Here is a 19,443-nt window from a genome sequence, read left to right on the forward strand (position 1 = left end):
GCGTTCCCCCCCCTCCCGATCCTGTCACGGCTCTCTGCCGTGACGGGAGGGGCTGGATTCCCCCCTCCGTGCTCCGATTCGCCAGCGCTGACAGGCTGAACGGACGGGGGAGGGGGCGGGTACAGCTGGCTCTGCCTCTAGATAGGCAGAGCCAGCTGTCAGTCACGCAGCTGGGCGGATCCCGGCACAATTGTCGGCATCCGCTTCAGCTGCGGCGTCTCAGTAAATCGCGAGCAGCAGCTCGCGGTATACTGCGGCGTCTCGGTAAACCGCGAGCAGCAGCTCGCGGTATACTGCGGCGTCTCGGTAAACCGCGAGCAGCAGCTCGCGGTATACTGCAGCGTCTCAGTATACAGCGAGCTACAGCTCGCGGTATACTGTGCCTAGGGTGACTGGAGGACGCTAGTTTGTGTCCTCCCGTTACCCTAAGGAGAACTATGGGAAAAAGCCTTAACCCCATAGTTCTCCTTTAATTCTTGGCGGCGTTGACGATTGGACCATTAGAGAGCTGGAATCTCCCTAAGGGGGACACACAGCAAAACCTTACAGGGGTCCTAACCCCTTAGCACTCTGTCCAAAAAAGCCTTTAGTAATGCCTTAACATTTCTAGAAATTCACTTTTTGGATCCTGGTCCACTTTAGGAAAGTCATCGCCTAACATCTCCAAACAAATCCTGACTAGTTTAATTCCATACATATCGGCTTCCTACTTCCCTTGGAGATTTTTTTATGGTGAGACTTAAGTTCCCCACATTAACCAATCAGAATTGTCTCAACTATAACTGAAATGTCTGTTTGTAGGCAGTCGTTGCCCTTGAATTACTGTTGCTTGGATATTATAATGTAACCCTTTCTTCTTTTTCCTTCTAGGGCATGTTGGGTGTCAAGTTCGGATTTGCCGCATTTGATCGCCATTATGGATGTTGATCACGTAGTTATTTAACGATCTCGTTCGTCATCATGCCAAGCTCATCTGAAATGTTCCCCCATGTCCAGACGGGCTTATACCCACCCCACATAACTCACCAGGAATCATGTTTATTAAATCGTGGATAAGTCTGGCTGAAGGAACTCCTGCATGATTTTTACTTTTGTTTTTAACAGAAGTCTTGCTTTGGTTTTAAATTTTACGTGCTAGAAAATGAAATTTCCGTTTTATTGGCTAACCGGGGCTCAAAGAGAGTGATTTTTGCGGGCTTGGTGGTCAAAAATTACGGTGGCATGGCTACTGATCCGACGTGATTAGCCAGAGTTTCTCTGGAACTCATGAGTGGGTACACCATGCTGCGAAATGGGGGTTTTGGGAACGGAGGTCAACCTTGGATGCTCCGGTGGTCCAGCCGAATTCGACTTTCCTGGCTCAGCTTCACGCTGTTCATCATCCTGGTTTTCTTCCCTCTCATAGCCCACTATTACCTCACCACCATCGATGACGACAACAGCCGAGGCAAACCACCCTTTGTCCCCCGGACAGGCAATGAACTCTGCGAAGTTAAGCATGTTCAGGATCTGTGCCGGATCCGAGAGTCCGTCAGCGAAGAGCTCCTGCAGCTGGAAGCCAAGAGGCAGGAGCTCAACAGCGAGATCGCTAAGTTAAACTTAAAAATAGAAGCATGCAAAAAGAGTATAGAGAACGCTAAGCAAGACCTGCTTCAGCTCAAGAATGTCATCAGTCAGACAGAACATTCGTACAAAGAACTGATGGCACAAAATCAGCCAAAGCTTTCATTGCCAATCCGGCTGTTGCCAGATAAAGACGATGTTACCATACCTTTGCCAAAGTCCAAAAGGAACTGCCGGCTACATAACTGTTTCGATTACTCGAGGTGCCCCCTTACTTCAGGTTTTCCTGTTTATGTGTACAACAGTGACCAGTATCCTTTTGGCAACTTGATAGATCCGTTGATCAAACAAGCCTTGGAGGCCAGTGTCAGAACTAATGTATACGTGACTGAAAATGCAAATATTGCTTGTATATATGTGGTTTTATTGGGAGAAATGCAGGAATCCTTAATGCCAAAACCTACTGACCTAGAGCAACAGTTGCACTCTTTGCCATATTGGAGGACTGATGGCCACAATCACCTTATCATTAACTTGTCTAGGAAATCGGAGACCCAAAACTATCTTTATAACGTCAGCACGGGGCGTGCCATGATTGCTCAGTCCACCTTTTATGATTTACAGTATCGGCCGGGGTTTGACATCATCACAACGCCATTAGTCCATGCAATGTCCGAACCCAACTTTCTCGAGATCCCATCGCAGGTGCCAGTAAAACGAAAGTACCTTTTTAGTTTCCAAGGAGAGAAGATTGAATCCTTGCGTTCAAGCCTGCAAGAGGCCCGTTCATTTGAGGAGGAGATTGAAGGCAATGCACCAGCTGACTATGATGACCGCATCATCACCACTCTTAAGGCTGTCCAGGACAGTAAGTTAGACTTTGTCATGGTTGAGTTTACGTGTAAAAACCAGCCCAAAGCAAGCCTGCCCACTGAGTGGGCCCTATGTGGGGGAAGGGAAGACCGGTTAGAGCTACTGAAGCAATCCACATTTGCACTTATAATTACCCCAGGAGATTCCCAGCTTGTCATATCCGCTGGCAGTGCCATGCGACTCTTTGAGGCTCTTGAGGTTGGAGCTATCCCGGTCATTCTTGGAGAGCAGATCCAATTACCTTATCATGACATGATACGGTGGAATGAGGCAGTGTTAATTATACCAAAACCACGTATCACAGAGGTACATTTTCTCTTGAGAAGCCTTTCTGATAACGACCTGCTTGCCATGAGACGGCAAGGACGTTTTCTTTGGGAGATCTACTTTTCTACGTCCGATACAGTTTTTAACACCATCTTGGCAACTCTAAGGACTCGTATCCAAATTCCAGCAGCTCCTATCAGGGAAGAGGCAGCGGTGGAAATTCCTCATCGTTCGGGAAAAGCTGCCGGTACAGACCCAAACATGGCAGACAATGGAGACTTGGATTTGGGACCAGTGGAAACCGAACCACCGTACTCCTCTCCTAAATACCTGCGCAACTTCACTTTGACTGCAACAGATATCTACCGTAACTGGAATTCGGCCCCGGGCCCATTTCACCTATTTCCACATACACCTTTTGACCCGGTCTTGCCCTCTGAAGCAAAGTTCCTGGGATCTGGTACTGGGTTCCGTCCAATAGGTGGCGGGGCCGGTGGATCTGGAAAAGAGTTCCAGGCTGCTCTTGGTGGAAATGTACCAAGGGAACAGTTCACTGTGGTTATGTTGACCTACGAGCGAGAGGAAGTATTGATGAACTCTCTAGAGAGGTTAAATGGACTCCCTTATTTAAATAAAGTTGTCGTAGTTTGGAATTCTCCCAAGTTACCATCAGAGGACCTCTTATGGCCAGACATCGGCGTGCCTATAATGGTGAGTCTTTAACATGTTATAAAGATGCATGCTTTTTCTATGAAGCAGTTCATAAGTTGTGTGATATGTTTTAATTTCATGTTTCATTGATGAAAGTTTGCATTTCTGATTATCAAGTGGTGGTATGTATTTGGGTTAAATTACTTGTCGGCTTCTCATAGCTTTTGCATCCAGTAGAGAGATTTCCTTGCAATAGTGTATGTCTGCAAGTCCTCCCACAAGGGCCCAAAGAAGGTGTCATGTTTAGGTTCATTTTGAGTAGGGCTGCAGCTAACGATTATTTTCATTATCATCTATTATTTACCCGATTATTTTTTCAACTAATCGATTGGTTGTATAAAAAAATATATCCCCCCCCCCCAACTAATCGACGATGAGAATAGTTGCCAGTTATCGATTTAGTCGATTAGTTGTTGCAGCTCTACTTTTTGAGGTTTTTGTTGCATACATTTGCAAATACATGTGCAGACATACTGCTGTGCCAAGACACCTCTGCAGAGTGTCCAATTATCTAAGCTCTCACCGTCCAACATGTGTAGCATTGAATACATTTAGAGCACGCATGCCTTGGAGGTCCCAGGATGGGACAGTTCAATGTCCGTGACCACACTTAGAGGTGCCTTGTTGTGACAGTGTGGCTTCACATGTACTTGCAAGTGTATGCAAAAGAAAAATCCCTGTTTTTTAATTTAAAATGTTAAACGAGTTATGTTTTTAGGGCTCATTCAGACTAACGTTTGCTAATACCGCAGGATCTTACCATGCTTCTGCCAGCAAGATCCTGCATTTTACATTCTGAATAGTAGACTGTGTGCTGTACACATGTAACATTTGTGTTATGTTTTATATGCGCCAATCGGTACAGCATACAAGGGACCTATAGACCTCTGGGGGAAGACATGTAATTATTAATGAGTGGTTGGTTGGTGCTTGTGCTGCTGATTGCATACTATTAATAAGCCCCTTGGTTGCTTGGGCATAGGCAGCTCTTGCTGCTTAATGTCCTTCGTTCTTTTGGCGCAGGCAACTCTTGCCGCTTAATGTCCTTGGTTGCTTGGGCGCAGGCAATTCTTGCCGCTTAAAGGAGAACTATGGGGTCAGTGCTTTTCCCCATAGTTATCCTAAGGGTCACGGGAGGACACAAACTAGCGTCCTCCCGTGACCCAAAGCTCAGTATATTGCGAGCTACAGCTCGCGGTATGCTGAGACGGCCGCAGCCGGGACGGATCCCGACATCAGCTGCGTGATTGACAGCTGGCTCTGCCTACCTAGAGGCAGAGCCAGCTGTACCCGCCCCCTCCCCCGTCCGTTCCGCCAGTCAGCGCTGGAGGATCGGAGCGGGGGGAATCCAGCCCCTCCCCTGTCACGGCAGAGAGCCGTGACAGGATCGAGAGGGGAGCGAACGGCGGTATGTGTTCGCTCATCTACTGAGCCAACCTGTGACCGTCTCATTGTCACAGATCGGCTAGAACTATGAGGTGAGTGAAAAGCACTCACCTCATAGTTCTCCTTTAATGCTACAGAGTTGTTTACATGCGTACAGCATAAATAACGCTGAACGTTGTGGTCCTGGACACAGCTGCAGCTGATTGGCTGCATTCCCTGTTAGGCCAAGAATTTTTGGCCCAGCTCCTGTGACTTTTGTTAAACTGGGTGGTGTCAATGGGTCCACACACTGCTTGAATTAGCCAGAGGACTTGGAATTCAAATAGGGTATGGCCAGTTTAAACGTATTTAATGTACCTCAACAGCTTTTGTTCAGCCTTCTGGAAAAATCGGGGCCTCATTTGAAGCCCTCTTTAATTTTGAGGCCTGGTGCAGACCTACGCGATGCAGGCTGCGTTTGACGCGCAGCCCGATTGATTTCAATGGGTTAACATATGCGCGGCAATCGCTGAAAAAAGGTACAAGTACCTTTTTTTCTTTTTTGCGATACACGACACGCGGCTGTTTTAGAAAATAATGGCACCCACAGCACGATCGGTGCACACCTAGGCGACTGCTGACCGAGCGGCAATCCGCGTAGAATCGAGCACGATTGCCGCGCAGCGAGGTGTCGCCTAGGTGTGCACCGGCTCTCAAGTTAACCACCACTGATGTAAAAGATCTCCCGAGGACTTCTTGGGGAAGTTTGAGGACTGGAGTTGAAAAATTCTGTCAGAACCTTTAACACCTTGCAGTGCTGATTTTAACAAGTAACCTTCTCAAATTCAATATGGATGAATGTTAGACCTTTTCCTCAGTCAACCCTGCATCAATTTTCAATGTTCTTTTAATAGCGTCTAATTAGCAAAATGTCAAAAAAACATCCCCTGAGACATGTACCGAGCTAAACGCAGCTGATGGAACACAAATTAGGTGACGTAAAGATTAATTTACCTTATTGTTAAAAAGCCATTAGCTAGCATTCTGTTGTTCTGTCACTTTTGCTCTTCTGAGGCTTTCACAGACGATGAATAAAGGGTGTTTTATATTTCTCTTTTATCATTGAACTGATTCCATGACATGTTGGCTCTTTGTTGCTTGTTGGTAACAAATGGATAATATGATCCAGTCTCCTTGTGCACGCAATCCATACTAGGGGAGTAACAGGTTCTTCTTGTAGGATATTTGCTAAGCAGTCTTTACTCACCTTAACCCCTGTCCTCCATCACGCTGATCTGCTGCCGGAGCCTGGATAATTATCCATGTTGGGTATGAGGGAACGTGTGCCTCCCCATAACACAGTCAGCTGTTTAACCCCTTCATGACTGAGCTTGTTTTTAGTTTCGTAAATGACTGACACACTTTTGACATTTTTGCTGTGTGATTCTTCCACGTCAGTAATATACTTTCTTACAAAAGTGCACCCGCACATATTATATATTGTTTTTTAGAGGACAGATAGGGCTACATATTTATATCACATATGTGTGTCTAACGCCTCACTTAGGACAAATAAAATATAAAAACGAGGAAAAAAACTTTAAAAAAAAACACTTTTTTCCCAGTTTTGATTTGTAGTATTTTTTTAGAAAACCAGCACAGCTAAAAAAAATGCAATAAATACATTCATTTATTTGTCCCTTATTTTATTTTTTACACATTTTATTTTTATTTTTTTTACACTTTTCACAATTTTTTTTTTTTTTAACACTTTTCACTTTTTTTTAAACTTAAAAATGTTATTTTATGTATTTAATTATATCAAGCAGTCATTGTGAATTAATCTCACTGTTACTGCTTGATAAATTATTACATTTTTGGTTATTATTAGGCTGCTTCAAACATCAGGACAGCCGATAATAAGTTAGTGACCCTGATCCTGCAGCAGTTCAGGATTCAGCTGTTACTAAAGGTTTTCTGATTGTTGCAACAACGAGCCGGCATCTGTGTCCCTCTGCTTTGACTCTCAGACACCCCGATATTAAGGTATCGGGTGTCTGAAAAAGGTTAACCCTTTCATTAATGAATGCCTCTGTAGTAAGGGCATCCATTAAAGCTGATTCTCATCGGTTAACAGCCCTCTAAAGCAGCAAATAACTCGTCACGTACAGTGTACGTCTCCCGTCACGAAGGGGTTAAAGGTGGCCATACACTTTACACAAATCGCAAGACCTTAGCCTTGCGATGGTTGTAAAGTAATTAAAAAAAACGTACGATCTGCCTATCTTGGACAGGCAGATCGTACTCTCGATCATCGCAAGCCACGCCCCCTGAGGGGCGGGCTTCCGATGACCGCAATGCTGAACGGGCAGTGTGCGCGCGCGCACACCGGCCCGTTCGGCATTTGTCTCCCGAGCACCGTTCAAACCAGCCGAAAATCGTACGATTTTCGGCTGGTTTTCTAGCGTGCTCCTTAGACAAAAGACGTGCGACCGTACAGTAGAAACGGTCGCACGTCTTCGTTCACACTGCTCGATTCTCGTACGATCGCGGGATTTCCCGCGATTCTCGTACGAGAATCGAGCAGTGTATGGGCACCTTAAAGGACCTGTTGTGAGACTTAATTGTTTTTACATTAGAGCTTAGCCCCATGCTGTTGTCCGCTTTAAAAAAAGTCAAAACATGAGCAGGAATTTTGCTGGTGCAGGAGAGTACTCGCTTCCTATGCTATACAGCAGGGGTGGGCAACCTTGGCACACTAGCTGTTGTAGAAATACATGAGGCTTTGCAAGACACTAAGAGCCACTGGCATGACTGAGGCATGACCGGATTTGTAGTTTCAGCACAGCCATAGTACCAAGTTTGCTATACAGTAAGATCGATTGCAAGTGTGACATTGGACTACTGTATTACATTTCAAAGAGCGTCATAGTAAAGCAGTTTCAAACATTGTGTAGTGATTGTGGTGAAACACTTGGAGCAAAAACCTGGGTGTTAGGTTGTATTTATTAATGGTAGGGAATGAAAATGTCTGTGCGCTCCCTAAAGTAAATGTAAACCTAATTACATTAGTTTTATTTTGCCAAAACAATGTATCATAAAGGCCTTGTATGCACAGGCTTCAGCTTGTATAACAGTCGTGTGTGTACAGCGAGCATTTGCACAGATTTCGGCAAGCTGTTGGCAAGTTTGTTGAAACTTTCATCTCCTGTTTGAGGATGTGAAACACAGTTTCAAATGGGAGAAGTCTTTGGCTGTAACTTTAAACAAGCTGCTAGAAGGCATCAGTAGGCTTTAGGGCCCATTCGCAGGTGCCCATCCCACCGTGGTGCATTAAAGCATGTGCGTTAACTTGCATTGGGGCAGTCAGTTCGCTTGAATGCGCCGCCTAATGCACCACAAGGGACGAAAGATTGTGCATGCAGAATTTTTTGCAAGTGGAGTGGAGTCTGCGTGGCATTTCTTAGGGAGCATTTTTTTCTGATGTCAACCGAGGACCATGCCGGTGGTTACAACTACGGCCACTTGTAGTCTCATTGGAAGTATCTGTAAGGTGGTACAGTAGGAGTATGAAAACGGACAGACGAGAACAGGGCAACCTATTGCACAGTGGGAAGGCAGGTGAGTGAGGCTTGGTCCTAATGTCAGGAAAGTCACATCCATAGTAACAAAAGGGCAAAACGAAGGTGTGGTTTCCTGCCTGCTAACGTAGCTAAATTATAGTACAGTAATGAGGTTTGCCCTATACTTTTAAGTCGGGATGCACAGATACCGTTTTTGGTATCCAGTCGGAGTACGGCTATTTATTTTTTGGTACTCACCGATACCGCTATATCGGTGAGTACCGCTCCGATTCCGCTAGCATGGAGCCAGCTTCCCCGGCCAATCAAGAAGCCAGCTCCATGCTGTTTGGCTGGCTCGATGATGATTGGCTGGGAAGCCGGCTTCCTGGGCAAACAGCATGTACCTGGCTTCACAGACAATCAGGAAGCTAGTCAACAAGTCATTGCCCAGCTTTCCGATTGACCGGGAAGTTGGCTCCATGTTCCTTCGCGGCACTGCCGGTCAGAGGAAATCTCCCTCTGACTGGACGTTTTGGTATCGGGGGTGAGTACGAGTACTCGCCCAAATACTTGGTATCGGCACCGACCCCTACTTTAAACCCTTCCACCGCAGGAGCCATTTTTTTGTTTTTTTGGCACACATACTCAAATGTACATTTTAGGCCTGAAGATTATGTAAAACCACCAAAGCGTTGTATGTTTTCTGAAAGCTGAGACCCTGGTGGTAACCGTAAAAGATGATCGCTGAGTTCTTGCTCTCTGTCATGTACTGCTGTGCCTAATACTGTGTGGCACAAGATTAGCTGATCTCCCTCTGTTCTCCATCCTGATACCCAACATAGACGTCCTGGACACCCACCCCGCCATAGACGTCCTGGACACCCAGGAGGGATAGGAGAGTCCCTCTGGCAAGGGGTGGGGGTGGCACTGGCACATTACAGACACCGTAGAAATGTTCGGTTCTGATCTGTTGGCTTTAAAGACGAACTCCAGAACACAGGAGTCCAGGCAGCACTGCAACTATGATCATGTCAGAAAGCCTCCTTCATAGAATTGTTTTGCAGTTCATTTTTTTTTTTTTTTTTTATGTGTTCATTTCTCTCTTGCAAGAAGAAATGATTCAAGTGTGAGAAGGATTGGGAGTACCTGGCCTACATTTCACTTAACACCCAGACAACTGTCAGCAGAGGTGTAACCTGAGGTCACAAATTGTTTGCAAAACCAAACCCCTGAGCTTGTAGGATGTGTCTTCTGTATGCATATGCGGGATTAGGGCCCGTTCACAGAGAAGTGTGTTTGTGCATCGAGGCCTCTTTTGTTCGTCAGCCTTTGCATTTTGAAGGGAATGTGAGCGCACATGAACATTCTAAAATATAGATCCTGCTCTATATCAACAGCACAGCTCGCTGCAACAGAGCATTGTGCCGTGCTGCACTGTGCAATGGAGTTCCAGATTTAAAGGAGAACTATGAGGCGAGTGATTTTCATTCAGCCTCATAGTTCTAGCCGACCTGTGACAATGAGACTGTCACAGGTCGGCTCAGTAGATCGGGAGGTGAGCGAACACATACCGGCGTTCGCTCACCTCTCGATCCTCTCACGGCTCTCTGCCGTGACAGGGGAGGGGGCTGTATTCCCCCCGCTCCGATCCGCCAGCGCTGACTGGCGGAACGGATGGGGGAGGGGGCAGGTACAGCTGGCTCTGCCTCTGGATAGGCAGAGCCAGCTGTCAATCACGCAGCTGGGCGGATCCAGACATAATTGTCGGGATCTGCTTCAGCTGCGGCGTCTCAGTATACAGTGAGCTGTAGCTCGCGGTATACTAAGCTTAGGGTGACGGGAGGACGCTAGTTTGTGTCCTCCCGTTACCCTAAGGAGAACTATGGGGAAAACCTCAACCCTGTCTGCTGAAGTAGATTGCATTTCATTAGTTCATATTTGGAGATATGGTAATGTGCAGAGCAAAGACATAAGATGGTGCATTCACATTCGCGGTTACAGGAGGAGATAAAGTATGTTTTTTTGTCATCTTCACCCTCTTCAGTGCTCTGCATTACTGACCCTCATGTTTTGAGCACGCTGGAATGAAAAATGGTAATGCTTTTCATTTTCATTGCACAAACACATTTGGGTTCAAAAATCTGAATACTTTTCATTTGCACTATAAAAACAGAAAAAGTGTGTTTTAAAAGGAGCATAAATGCATTTATTTCCATGCATCATAAGCAGGCAAAACCGCATGCAAATAGTAAAAGTGGCCTGACGGGGTTACCGGTTTCTAATCTGGGAGTGAAATACGCCTTTAAAGTGACCCTGATGGCTTTTTTGTAATAATTAGAAAAAGAACATGCAAAACAAGACAGCCAATAATTACACCGAGTAACAAGACGGCCTCCACTTACACCCGGAACTGTCCGATTCACTTAAAGGAGAACTATGAGGGGGGTGCTTCTCACTAGTTCTAGCCGACCTGTGGCAATGAGACTGTCACAGGTCGGCTTAGTAGATCGGGAGGTGAGCGAACAGATTCCCCCCTCCCCCCCAGATTCCGCCAGCGCTGACTGGTGGAACGGACGGGGAGGGGGCGGGCACAGCTGGCTCTGCCTCTATATAGGCAGAGCCAGCTGTCAGTCACGCAGCTGGGTGGATCCCGGCACAATTGTCGGGATCCGCTTCAGCTGCGGCGTCTCAGTATACCGCGAGCTACAGCTCCCTATATACTGAGCATTGGGTGACAGGAGGACGCTAGTTTGTGTCCTAGTGTTACCCTAAGAACTATGGGGAAAAGCCTTAACCCCATAGTTCTCCTTTAAAAGGGAACTATGGGGTAAGTGTTTTTTCCCCATAGTTCTCTTACGGGTCATGGGAGGACGGATCCCAACACTGCTGTCGAGATCCACCCAGCTCCGTGAGTGACAGCTAGCTTTGCCTATCTAGAGGCAGATCCAGTTGTACCCGCCCCCTCCCCTGTCTGTTCCTCCTCTCAGCGCTGGAGGATCAAAGCGGGGAGGGGGGGGGAAATCCCTGCAGGGAGCCGTGACTGACTGTCACGGCTTTCTGCAGGGAGATGATCGAGAAGTGAGCAAGCGACAGTATGTGTTCTCTCACTTCCCTTTCTATTGAGCCAACGCGTGACAGTTTTATTGTCGCATGTCGGACTCGAACTATGAGGATTTTCACTCACCTCATAGTTCTCCTTTAAGTCCCGGGACCTTATTCTCCCTACTTTGTAGAGCACTTTCAGCAATGAAACAAAGTGAATTAATTTTATTTATTTATTTTTTCATGGGGTGTCTGGATGTGGTCATTGAAGATCAGATCCGGGCCCCCAGATGCACCTCTACATCAGCAGATCAATTCTAATAGTGATCTATTACTGATTGCAATCAGCCAGCAGTATGTCAGTCTAGCAGTGATCTGTTGCTGCAGGGAGGCACTGGGCAGAACTGTAACGGGTTCATACCTAGATGCTGATGGGGGCCCGCAGGAGCCATTCAAGACTGGCTGGTGTTTTTTAAATGGAAGTTGGCGCTCAAGTGAAAGGAGAATTATGGGGAGAGTGAAAAACACTCATCCCCTAATTTGAACAGACATGTGAGCTCTGACTGGTGCGGTGGACGGGTAAGGGAGCAGGCGCAGCTGGCTCTGCCTATCATTGATCTACCTATCAATCAGGTAGGGGGGTGTACCCAGACAATATTGTCAGGATCTGTCCATGCTGCAGCGTGGTTCTGCGCTGTCAGCATATAGGGGGCAAAAAAAGCCTGCTATATGCTGAGTTTTGGGTCACCGGAGGACATTTGGTATATTTCCACCTGTGACCCTAAAGAGAACTATGGCCAAAAAAAAAAGGTTGGACCATAGTTCTCTTTTTAGACAGCCCCACCTTCCATTCTTGGAATCGTCACTCTGTTCGGGAGCTACAACCTTTGGCAGAATCCTCACATTCATCACTTACAGGAGTGTCCAATGTTTCTCCTTTTCCATGCTACGCTTCCTCCCGCTACCCCACACATCACTACTGTATACAATGGAGGTTGTGCCGTGGGGGGTACCAGGCATCCCACACACCCGGAAGTGTCAGATTCATTGGATTCTTCTGCATTAGTAGCCCACGATTGGTGAGGCGAGTGAGCATTAATGGTCATCTTTTCAGGTTTTTTTTAAAGTAACAGACTCTTTAAACAAGCCCTGCGGATATATTTGGTGGTTGGTCTGCATCCCAGAAATATCAGGGAGCTTTAAATGGTAACCAGCTGTCGCACTTTGAATGCGTTTCACTGATTCTGGTAAAATGCAGACCTTTTTATTTATATCATGTTGTGGCATCTCCTACTTGAGTCTTCACGCTGGAATAGCTTTTGTGATAGGCATAGTACTGTGAGCATCTGCTGCCTGTATCACAGGATTTCTTTCTAGATAACGGCCTCTTTTTCTTTCTTTTTTTTTAATTTTTTTTTTATGGCACGCTCAAAACATTTTAGGTTTCTCATCCGGTTATCACGCAGCTTGTCCAATAAGCAGATGATAACAATTTAAGAACCAGTAGAATGGCTCCCTTGTGTGGTCACATGCTGACTCGATAACTCTGTGGTATCATATCATCACCAACGCAAGTGATAAGAGGCCTGCAGGAAAAGCCCTTCCTTGTATCTCCGTGCAAAGAAATCTATGTACTCAGAGAAGTAGTGGAGGAAGTCATTGCTGAAGTACATGTAAAAAAATTGCAGAAGTATAGCAAGCATGCAGTGAGTGAATGCAGACCCTCTTCTCGGCATACGTCTTACAGGCCACTGACTCAATTCAAACCATTTGGAGCAGAATTGCAGCCCGCTTCCCCAACGTTTTCCCCCCAAAATCGGTTGGCCAGGTGATGGGTTCAGGAGTTGCAGTGGTCATACATGATGGTTTCTAGATCTTGATCTTTTATCAGGTGTTGCAAAATGGCTTTGAGCAGCAGTAAGCAAACTTTTTTCTTTCTTTGTGTTTAGCTTTTGGCCAATCAGGAAGCCGGGCGCTGTGTAATGACGCGGCGCCCAGCTTCCTGATTGGCCGGGAAGCCGGCTCCATGCTTCCTCATCATGAGGAAGCATGAGGCCGGCTTCCCGACCAATCAGAAAGCCTAGTGCCACGTCATTGCACGCTGCCTGGCTTCCTGATTGGCAAACAAATTCACATAACCTTTTAAGCAGTTAAATATAAAAAATTGGGATCGTTCATATTTACCACTTGCAGTCAGTAGGTGGCGTTCTAGGCAAGTCTCGGCTAAAGTGCTAGAAATATACCTGCGTGAGTTAGAGGATGGTCACCCCCTGCTAGCAGAGTAAATGGATTAGCGCAGGCTGCCCGAATGCAGATACTGGGCTTTCTTTTTAGTAGGGATGTCCCGATACCAATGCTAGTATCGGGGGCGATTAACAGGCATTTGCACTGTGAAAATGCCCAGATTCTTAAGGCCGATACCGGCCCTTTAAATTTTCAAACCACAACAGCTGTACGAGTTGCCGCGCTTGTGGGGACCCTTGGCACCCTGCTGGGGACCTGCATGTAGCTGTCTATGACAGAGCCTGTCCGGTTGTATATTTCCTCCTTCTCTTTCCTGGTGCAGGCACTGCCATGGACAGCCTCACACAGTACGACCCCGGACACCGACACACTCCCCAGCATAGGAACTGCCCTGCAGAGATCCACATGTCGCACGGGGAGATCGGCACGCAGCCTGGTGAGATTAATTCTATTCTGGGGGCATTTATTCATTTCTGGTGACATCTTTATTTAGCTCTGGTGAGAAACTGCCCTAAAATCATCAAGCTGTGTTTTAGAAAAAATTTCACATGTCCCTTTTAAAAAAAAAACCCGTATTGGTATCGGCGAGTACCTAAGGGAAAGTACTTGGTCTTAAAGTGGCAACGGGTCATCCCTACTTTTGAGCAATTCCAGTATGTGTTCTAAGGTCCTGGCAGCGCCCTGTAATAAATGTTTGTAAAGTTTTTGTTTGTAAAGTTTTTGTATGCAGAGTTTAAACAGTGCTATAAAGCATCATTTATAACCCTGTAATAATCTTTAATATTCAGCGTTAAGCAGCCATTACAGGTTGTTGCAGTATATAGAATGTGGAACTATGGACAATGAAGCGTAATATGAAGCAATCCGTCAACTGCATTATATATATATATTTAACAAGTTGTACAAGTTACTTCTGTGGGGTGCCTACGCTACATTGCGGGGTCTTCCTGGAGGTCAGTCGTAGTCGCCCCGATGTGTACGTTCCTGACTGGGACTGGCGCTCTGTGGCAGAGGCTGCTCACAAATAGAACAGCTTCTCCATCCACCAGCTTTCCTCAGCTCCTGCATCCCTCCTGCATCCCTCCTCCCTGCACAGAATGATGGGCATGCAAAGGCTTTTGGGACATGTAGTACCCAGGTCAGGTGTTCCTTCTGCACGCTCCCTGGCTGGAAGTTTGGGGAAACATTACAAGAGCAACACAGACAGGTAAGAGACATTTAAAAGCGATTTCCATAAAAAAAAATAGTTTAGTTGTAAAAAGTATGTAAAGTGATATTTTTTTTTTTTGGGTGATGGCTTAATACTACGTTTCAGGAAATTCAGTTTTAAAGAGCTCCAGATTTGTACACACACTGAGGATAATTGTTAATATTTGCTTGATTGTATATATAAAATAATAAAAAAGTAACTTTGTAACCAGGTCCGTGTTTGGGTAATGAGAAAAGGCACTCCTTTTCTTTGTAGTGAAGAGATTTACAAAAACTTGGTAAATAAGTATATTATACATTTTGTAAAAGAAAAGTAATACAATTCACCGAAATCCATTTTAGTTTTTCTTTGTAGACTTGAAATTGATATATGCAGCTGTTCTCAGCTAGATTAGGTGATCCCATGACTGAGGCATTGTGGGGAGGACCTGACTATCAAGTGGGTTAGAAGACCCAATGGCTGTTCACCTCCCATGTGACAAGGGCATATCCTTCTCTTAAAAATTACAACAAAGGCACCTTTAGAAATGTTTAGTAATGGCAATCTACAAACAGGTAAGTAGAGACTAGGGATGCGTTGATACCGGTATTTTGGGATCGAGTACCGATATTTTTTTCCAGTACTCGCGGATACCGAGTACCGGAAGTCCCATTCAGGAAGCCAGGCGGCGTGTAATGACTCGAAGCCGGGCACTGTGTAATGACGCGGCACCCAGCTTCCTGATTGGCCGGGAAGCCGGCTCCCCGACCAATCAGAAAGCCCAGTGCCACGTCATTACACGCTGCCTGGCTACCTGATTGGCCAAAAAGCCAGCTCCATGCTCTCTCGTCACTTGTCATCGGCACCAATACTAGTATCGGTATAGGTGCATCTCTAGTAGAGATAATTGCCGGCAGAGGAATCAATCTCCCTTTTACTTCCTGGCACTTTGAGTCAGCCTCCTGGAGCATGTGACAGCGCACATCATCTGAGGGGGAAAATAAATACCTTTCCCCCGAGATCTTACAAGATTTTGCAGGTTATAGATAAGATTTCATGGGAAGGCACTGGTGATGTAGCCTTCCCGGGATGCATCTGTGAGGCCAGGTCTAAATCACAAGTGCCTCACCCAACCAGGGACTGGAAGAACAGTAGTTGTGAGTTTAAAAAGAAAATAGCTAATGTAAAATAAATTCATATTTGCATGTGGAGCTGCACGCTGAGGTGATTTTTAGTGAAATGGGGTAAGTACAAATGTTCATTGGGCCTGCACATTGGTGTTCACCACAGCACCAAGAACGATCGTGGCACCTGAATGCAGTTGGACTGCCCATGATTTGGGCATGATTTGGACTGCCAAACAATTGCCCCAAGTCTGTGGGCACCTTTTTATATGCATGTTGTTGTTTTCTTTAAATGTATTGTAACTCTTTGCCTGGAAAATCTGCATTTCTCATTTTTCTTTGTTCCACACCTTTTAATTATGAGATTAGACTGAGAAAATAGCATCATCAAGGGAGACGGAAAGTGATGATTTCACATAATGTGATATTGTGTGTGCGTGTCGTGTGCTGTTTGTTCTCGTCATTTAATATTCAGTTAGTCTTTTTTTTCTTCCCCATTTATATAAATGAAAAGCCTGACAGAGTGCCACCTGCTCCCCAGAAGCTTTGCAGCCAAACAAATAGGATTCGGAGTACGAGTGTAGGTGTCCAAAACACAGAATCAATATTCTTCCTGCATTGAACAGTACGGGGTCAGAATGGAAAATTAGAGCGGGCTTTGTTCCTATTCTTAAAAGAAACCTTACACAGAGATACGGGGCTGCAACTGCTGAATACTAGAATACTCTGTTACCTTGCTGTCTCTGCTTTTATTACTTTGGGTTGCTAACCCAGAACAAGCATGCAGATTAGAAAGTGAACTCGGAACTCCTTATTTGGATACTTGTTCCATGTCTTTGGCTCAAAATTCATTGGATCAGCTTATAACAGTGTAGGCAGCTTCTGACAGAAAAGTAATATAAAGTATAACATAAACATCAGTCCCTTATTATACATTGAAATTCCTTCTGTTAGGGGGTGAACCTCATTGAGCTCCAGAAAAAAATTAGCTTTATAACTTACAAGGCTGCCATCCTATGGTCGCTCTCTCTCGCTCGCTCTCTCTCTCTCTCTCTCTCTCTCTCTCTCTCTCTCTCTCTTTTCTTTTCTTTTCTTTCTTTTCCTTCTCGTGTCTCTCCCCATTCATTTTCCTCTCCCGCTCTTCCCTCTTCTTTTTTCTCTCTATCCCTCTTTCCCTTCACTCCTCTATCACTCCACCCTCCCTTCCCTCTACTCCCTATCACTCCTCTGTCTCTCCTCCCTCTCCGTCACTCCTCTGTCTCTCCTCCCTCCCTGTCACTCCCCTCTCCCTCCCTTCCCACTACCCCCTTCTCTATTCTCTCCCTCCCTTCCATTTCTTTCTCTCTCTCTCTCTCTCTCTCTCTCTCTCTCTTTCTCTCTCTCTTTCTCTTTCTTTTCTTACTCTCCCTTTTTTTTCTCTTTCACTCTTCCTCTTCTCTCTCCTCCCTTCTCTCCTCTCTCTCCCTCTTCACTCCTTTTTTCTCTCTCTCCTCTCCCCCCTCCTCCATTTTTATTTTGTTCCTCTCAACCTCTCTTTGTCTCTTAAGCTGGTCATACACACTGTCATATATTCTTCTTTCAAGCACTGAACATCCTTTTCATGGCCAAACTAGCTTTCCTATCTTACAGCATGTTTTGTGATATACTGTATATCTGGTGTAATAGTTTGAGGGATATTTATCAGTTCTGTTGCAAAGCAATGCTAAACAGGGGCCGTTAGACGGATTGTGGACAGACTTAACTACAAGGTCTCCTCTGCTCCAGCGATGGAATGTCCCTTGGCATCCTCACATCCTATACACTGTATAGGACGTGATGACTCACAGGACCTTAGACTGCTGGAGCAGAGGGGGCGGTGAGGCTCCAGGGATCGGTCTAGCAGCCAGCCGACTGTGAGGTTCAGATGAGTATGTTTTTCGTCCCTAGACCAAAGTGAGCACTTAGCCCTTGCATTGCGGGAGCAGCTCCACTGCAAGGGTGAAGAATATGTACGCCCAGGGTTCTTCTTTAACTTGTTGCAGGTCATTGAATTAAAGCTATAGACAGCCCTGTAGCATTTTCAGAAGACCCTGATCAGGGACCGCCGGCATATATCTCTCATGACTCGTTTCTTTTAAATGTGGACTTCTGGTGCCAATAAATGAAAAGCAGAATGGGGTCAGAATTTGTGACCTAAAGATGGAATGAGCCAGTTTTCATTGACGTCAGTGTTTTTATATGCCTGCATTTAGAGATTTAGCAGTTTTTGTCTCATATTGGCTGTGCCCATTTATTCTTTTTCTGACTGTTGTACCTTTTTTACGTCTTTAATTTACTTTTTATTTGTCATTTCCTGTCAGTGAAAGTTTTTTGTTGTTGTTGTTGTTATTATTATACAGGATTTATATAGCGCCACCAGTTTGCGCAGCGCTTTACAATATAAGGAAGACATTACAATCACAATACAATTCAAGACGAGATGGTAAGGAGGGCCCTGCCCCTGAGGAGCTTACGATCTAAAGGGGAGGGGGCAAGTGATACATGAGGAGGTAGCTGTGTGGGGATGAATTGTTTGAGAACGCGATGGTTGAGTGGTTAGGTTGAGGTGGGTTCGGCTTCCCCGAAGAGATGAGTCTTTAGGGATCGCCTAAAGGCAGTCAAGGTGGGAGATAGATGGGACAGGTTGGGGTAAGGAGTTCCAGAGGATGGGAGAGACTCTAGAGAAGTCCTGGAGGCGAGTATGGGAGGAGTTGACGAGGGTGCTGGAAAGCAGGAACATCTAGTGTAAATTTGTAACTTTCATTGCAGATACTTTTAATATTTTATCCCCAAGTCTTCTCCAAAAGGATTGACGCATCTCCATTCACATGTATGGAAACAACCAGCAAAACGTGAAGTGGACACCTAAAGGACAACTTTACCTGTTAGTGATATTGTCCTCTAATAAATCCCCTCTTACCCCCTATTGCAGCCCAAATGGGATAATACCTTAATTGCTGATCAGCTTTGGGTATACTTTGGGTCGTTGTCATGCTGAAAGGTGAAATTCCTTTTCATCCTCAGCATTGTAGCAGAGACCTGAAGGTTTTGGGCCAAAATTGGACTTTCCTCCAAAATTGATCATTGAGTAATAAAGCCACAGACCGCCAGCCCTGTAGCATTTTCAGAAGGCCATGAGCAGTAGCAGCCGGCATATATCTCATGACGAGTTGTCTTTTAAATGTGGACTTCTGGTGCACAATCTATGAGAAGCAGAATGGGGTCAGAATTTGTGACCTAACAGATAAATGAGTCAGTTGTGTCCGTTTCATTGGCGTCAGAGTTTTTATAGTTGTATGAAGAGATTTAGCGGATTTGTTCTATTCATAGTGTCTGCTTTTTTCTTTCTGACCATTGTACTTTTTATGTCTAGAATTTATTACTGTTATCCATAATTATCTGTCATTGCAAGTTTATCATTAAACTGCTAGTGTAAATGTCTAACTTTAAGTGCGCATACACTTAATATTTAACCACAAGTGGT

The 19,443-nt window shown here is 45.4% G+C and overlaps 1 protein-coding gene across 1 annotated transcript in view; it reads left to right on the forward strand.

The window, feature by feature from the left end:
- The first annotated feature begins 964 nt into the window (after positions 1 to 964).
- Positions 965 to 19,443, forward strand: part of EXTL3 (exostosin like glycosyltransferase 3) — a 71,847-nt gene continuing 53,368 nt past the window's right edge. Inside the window, exon 1 of the mRNA XM_018574069.1 lies at positions 965 to 3,414. Within this exon, the coding sequence (XP_018429571.1) occupies positions 1,267 to 3,414 (2,148 nt within the window). The 5' untranslated portion in view covers positions 965 to 1,266. The remainder of the gene's footprint in view (positions 3,415 to 19,443) is intronic.

This window comes from Nanorana parkeri, unplaced genomic scaffold (assembly GCF_000935625.1).
Source record: "Nanorana parkeri isolate BGI_ZX_2015 unplaced genomic scaffold, ASM93562v1 scaffold2711, whole genome shotgun sequence".
Lineage (NCBI taxonomy): Eukaryota > Metazoa > Chordata > Amphibia > Anura > Dicroglossidae > Nanorana > Nanorana parkeri.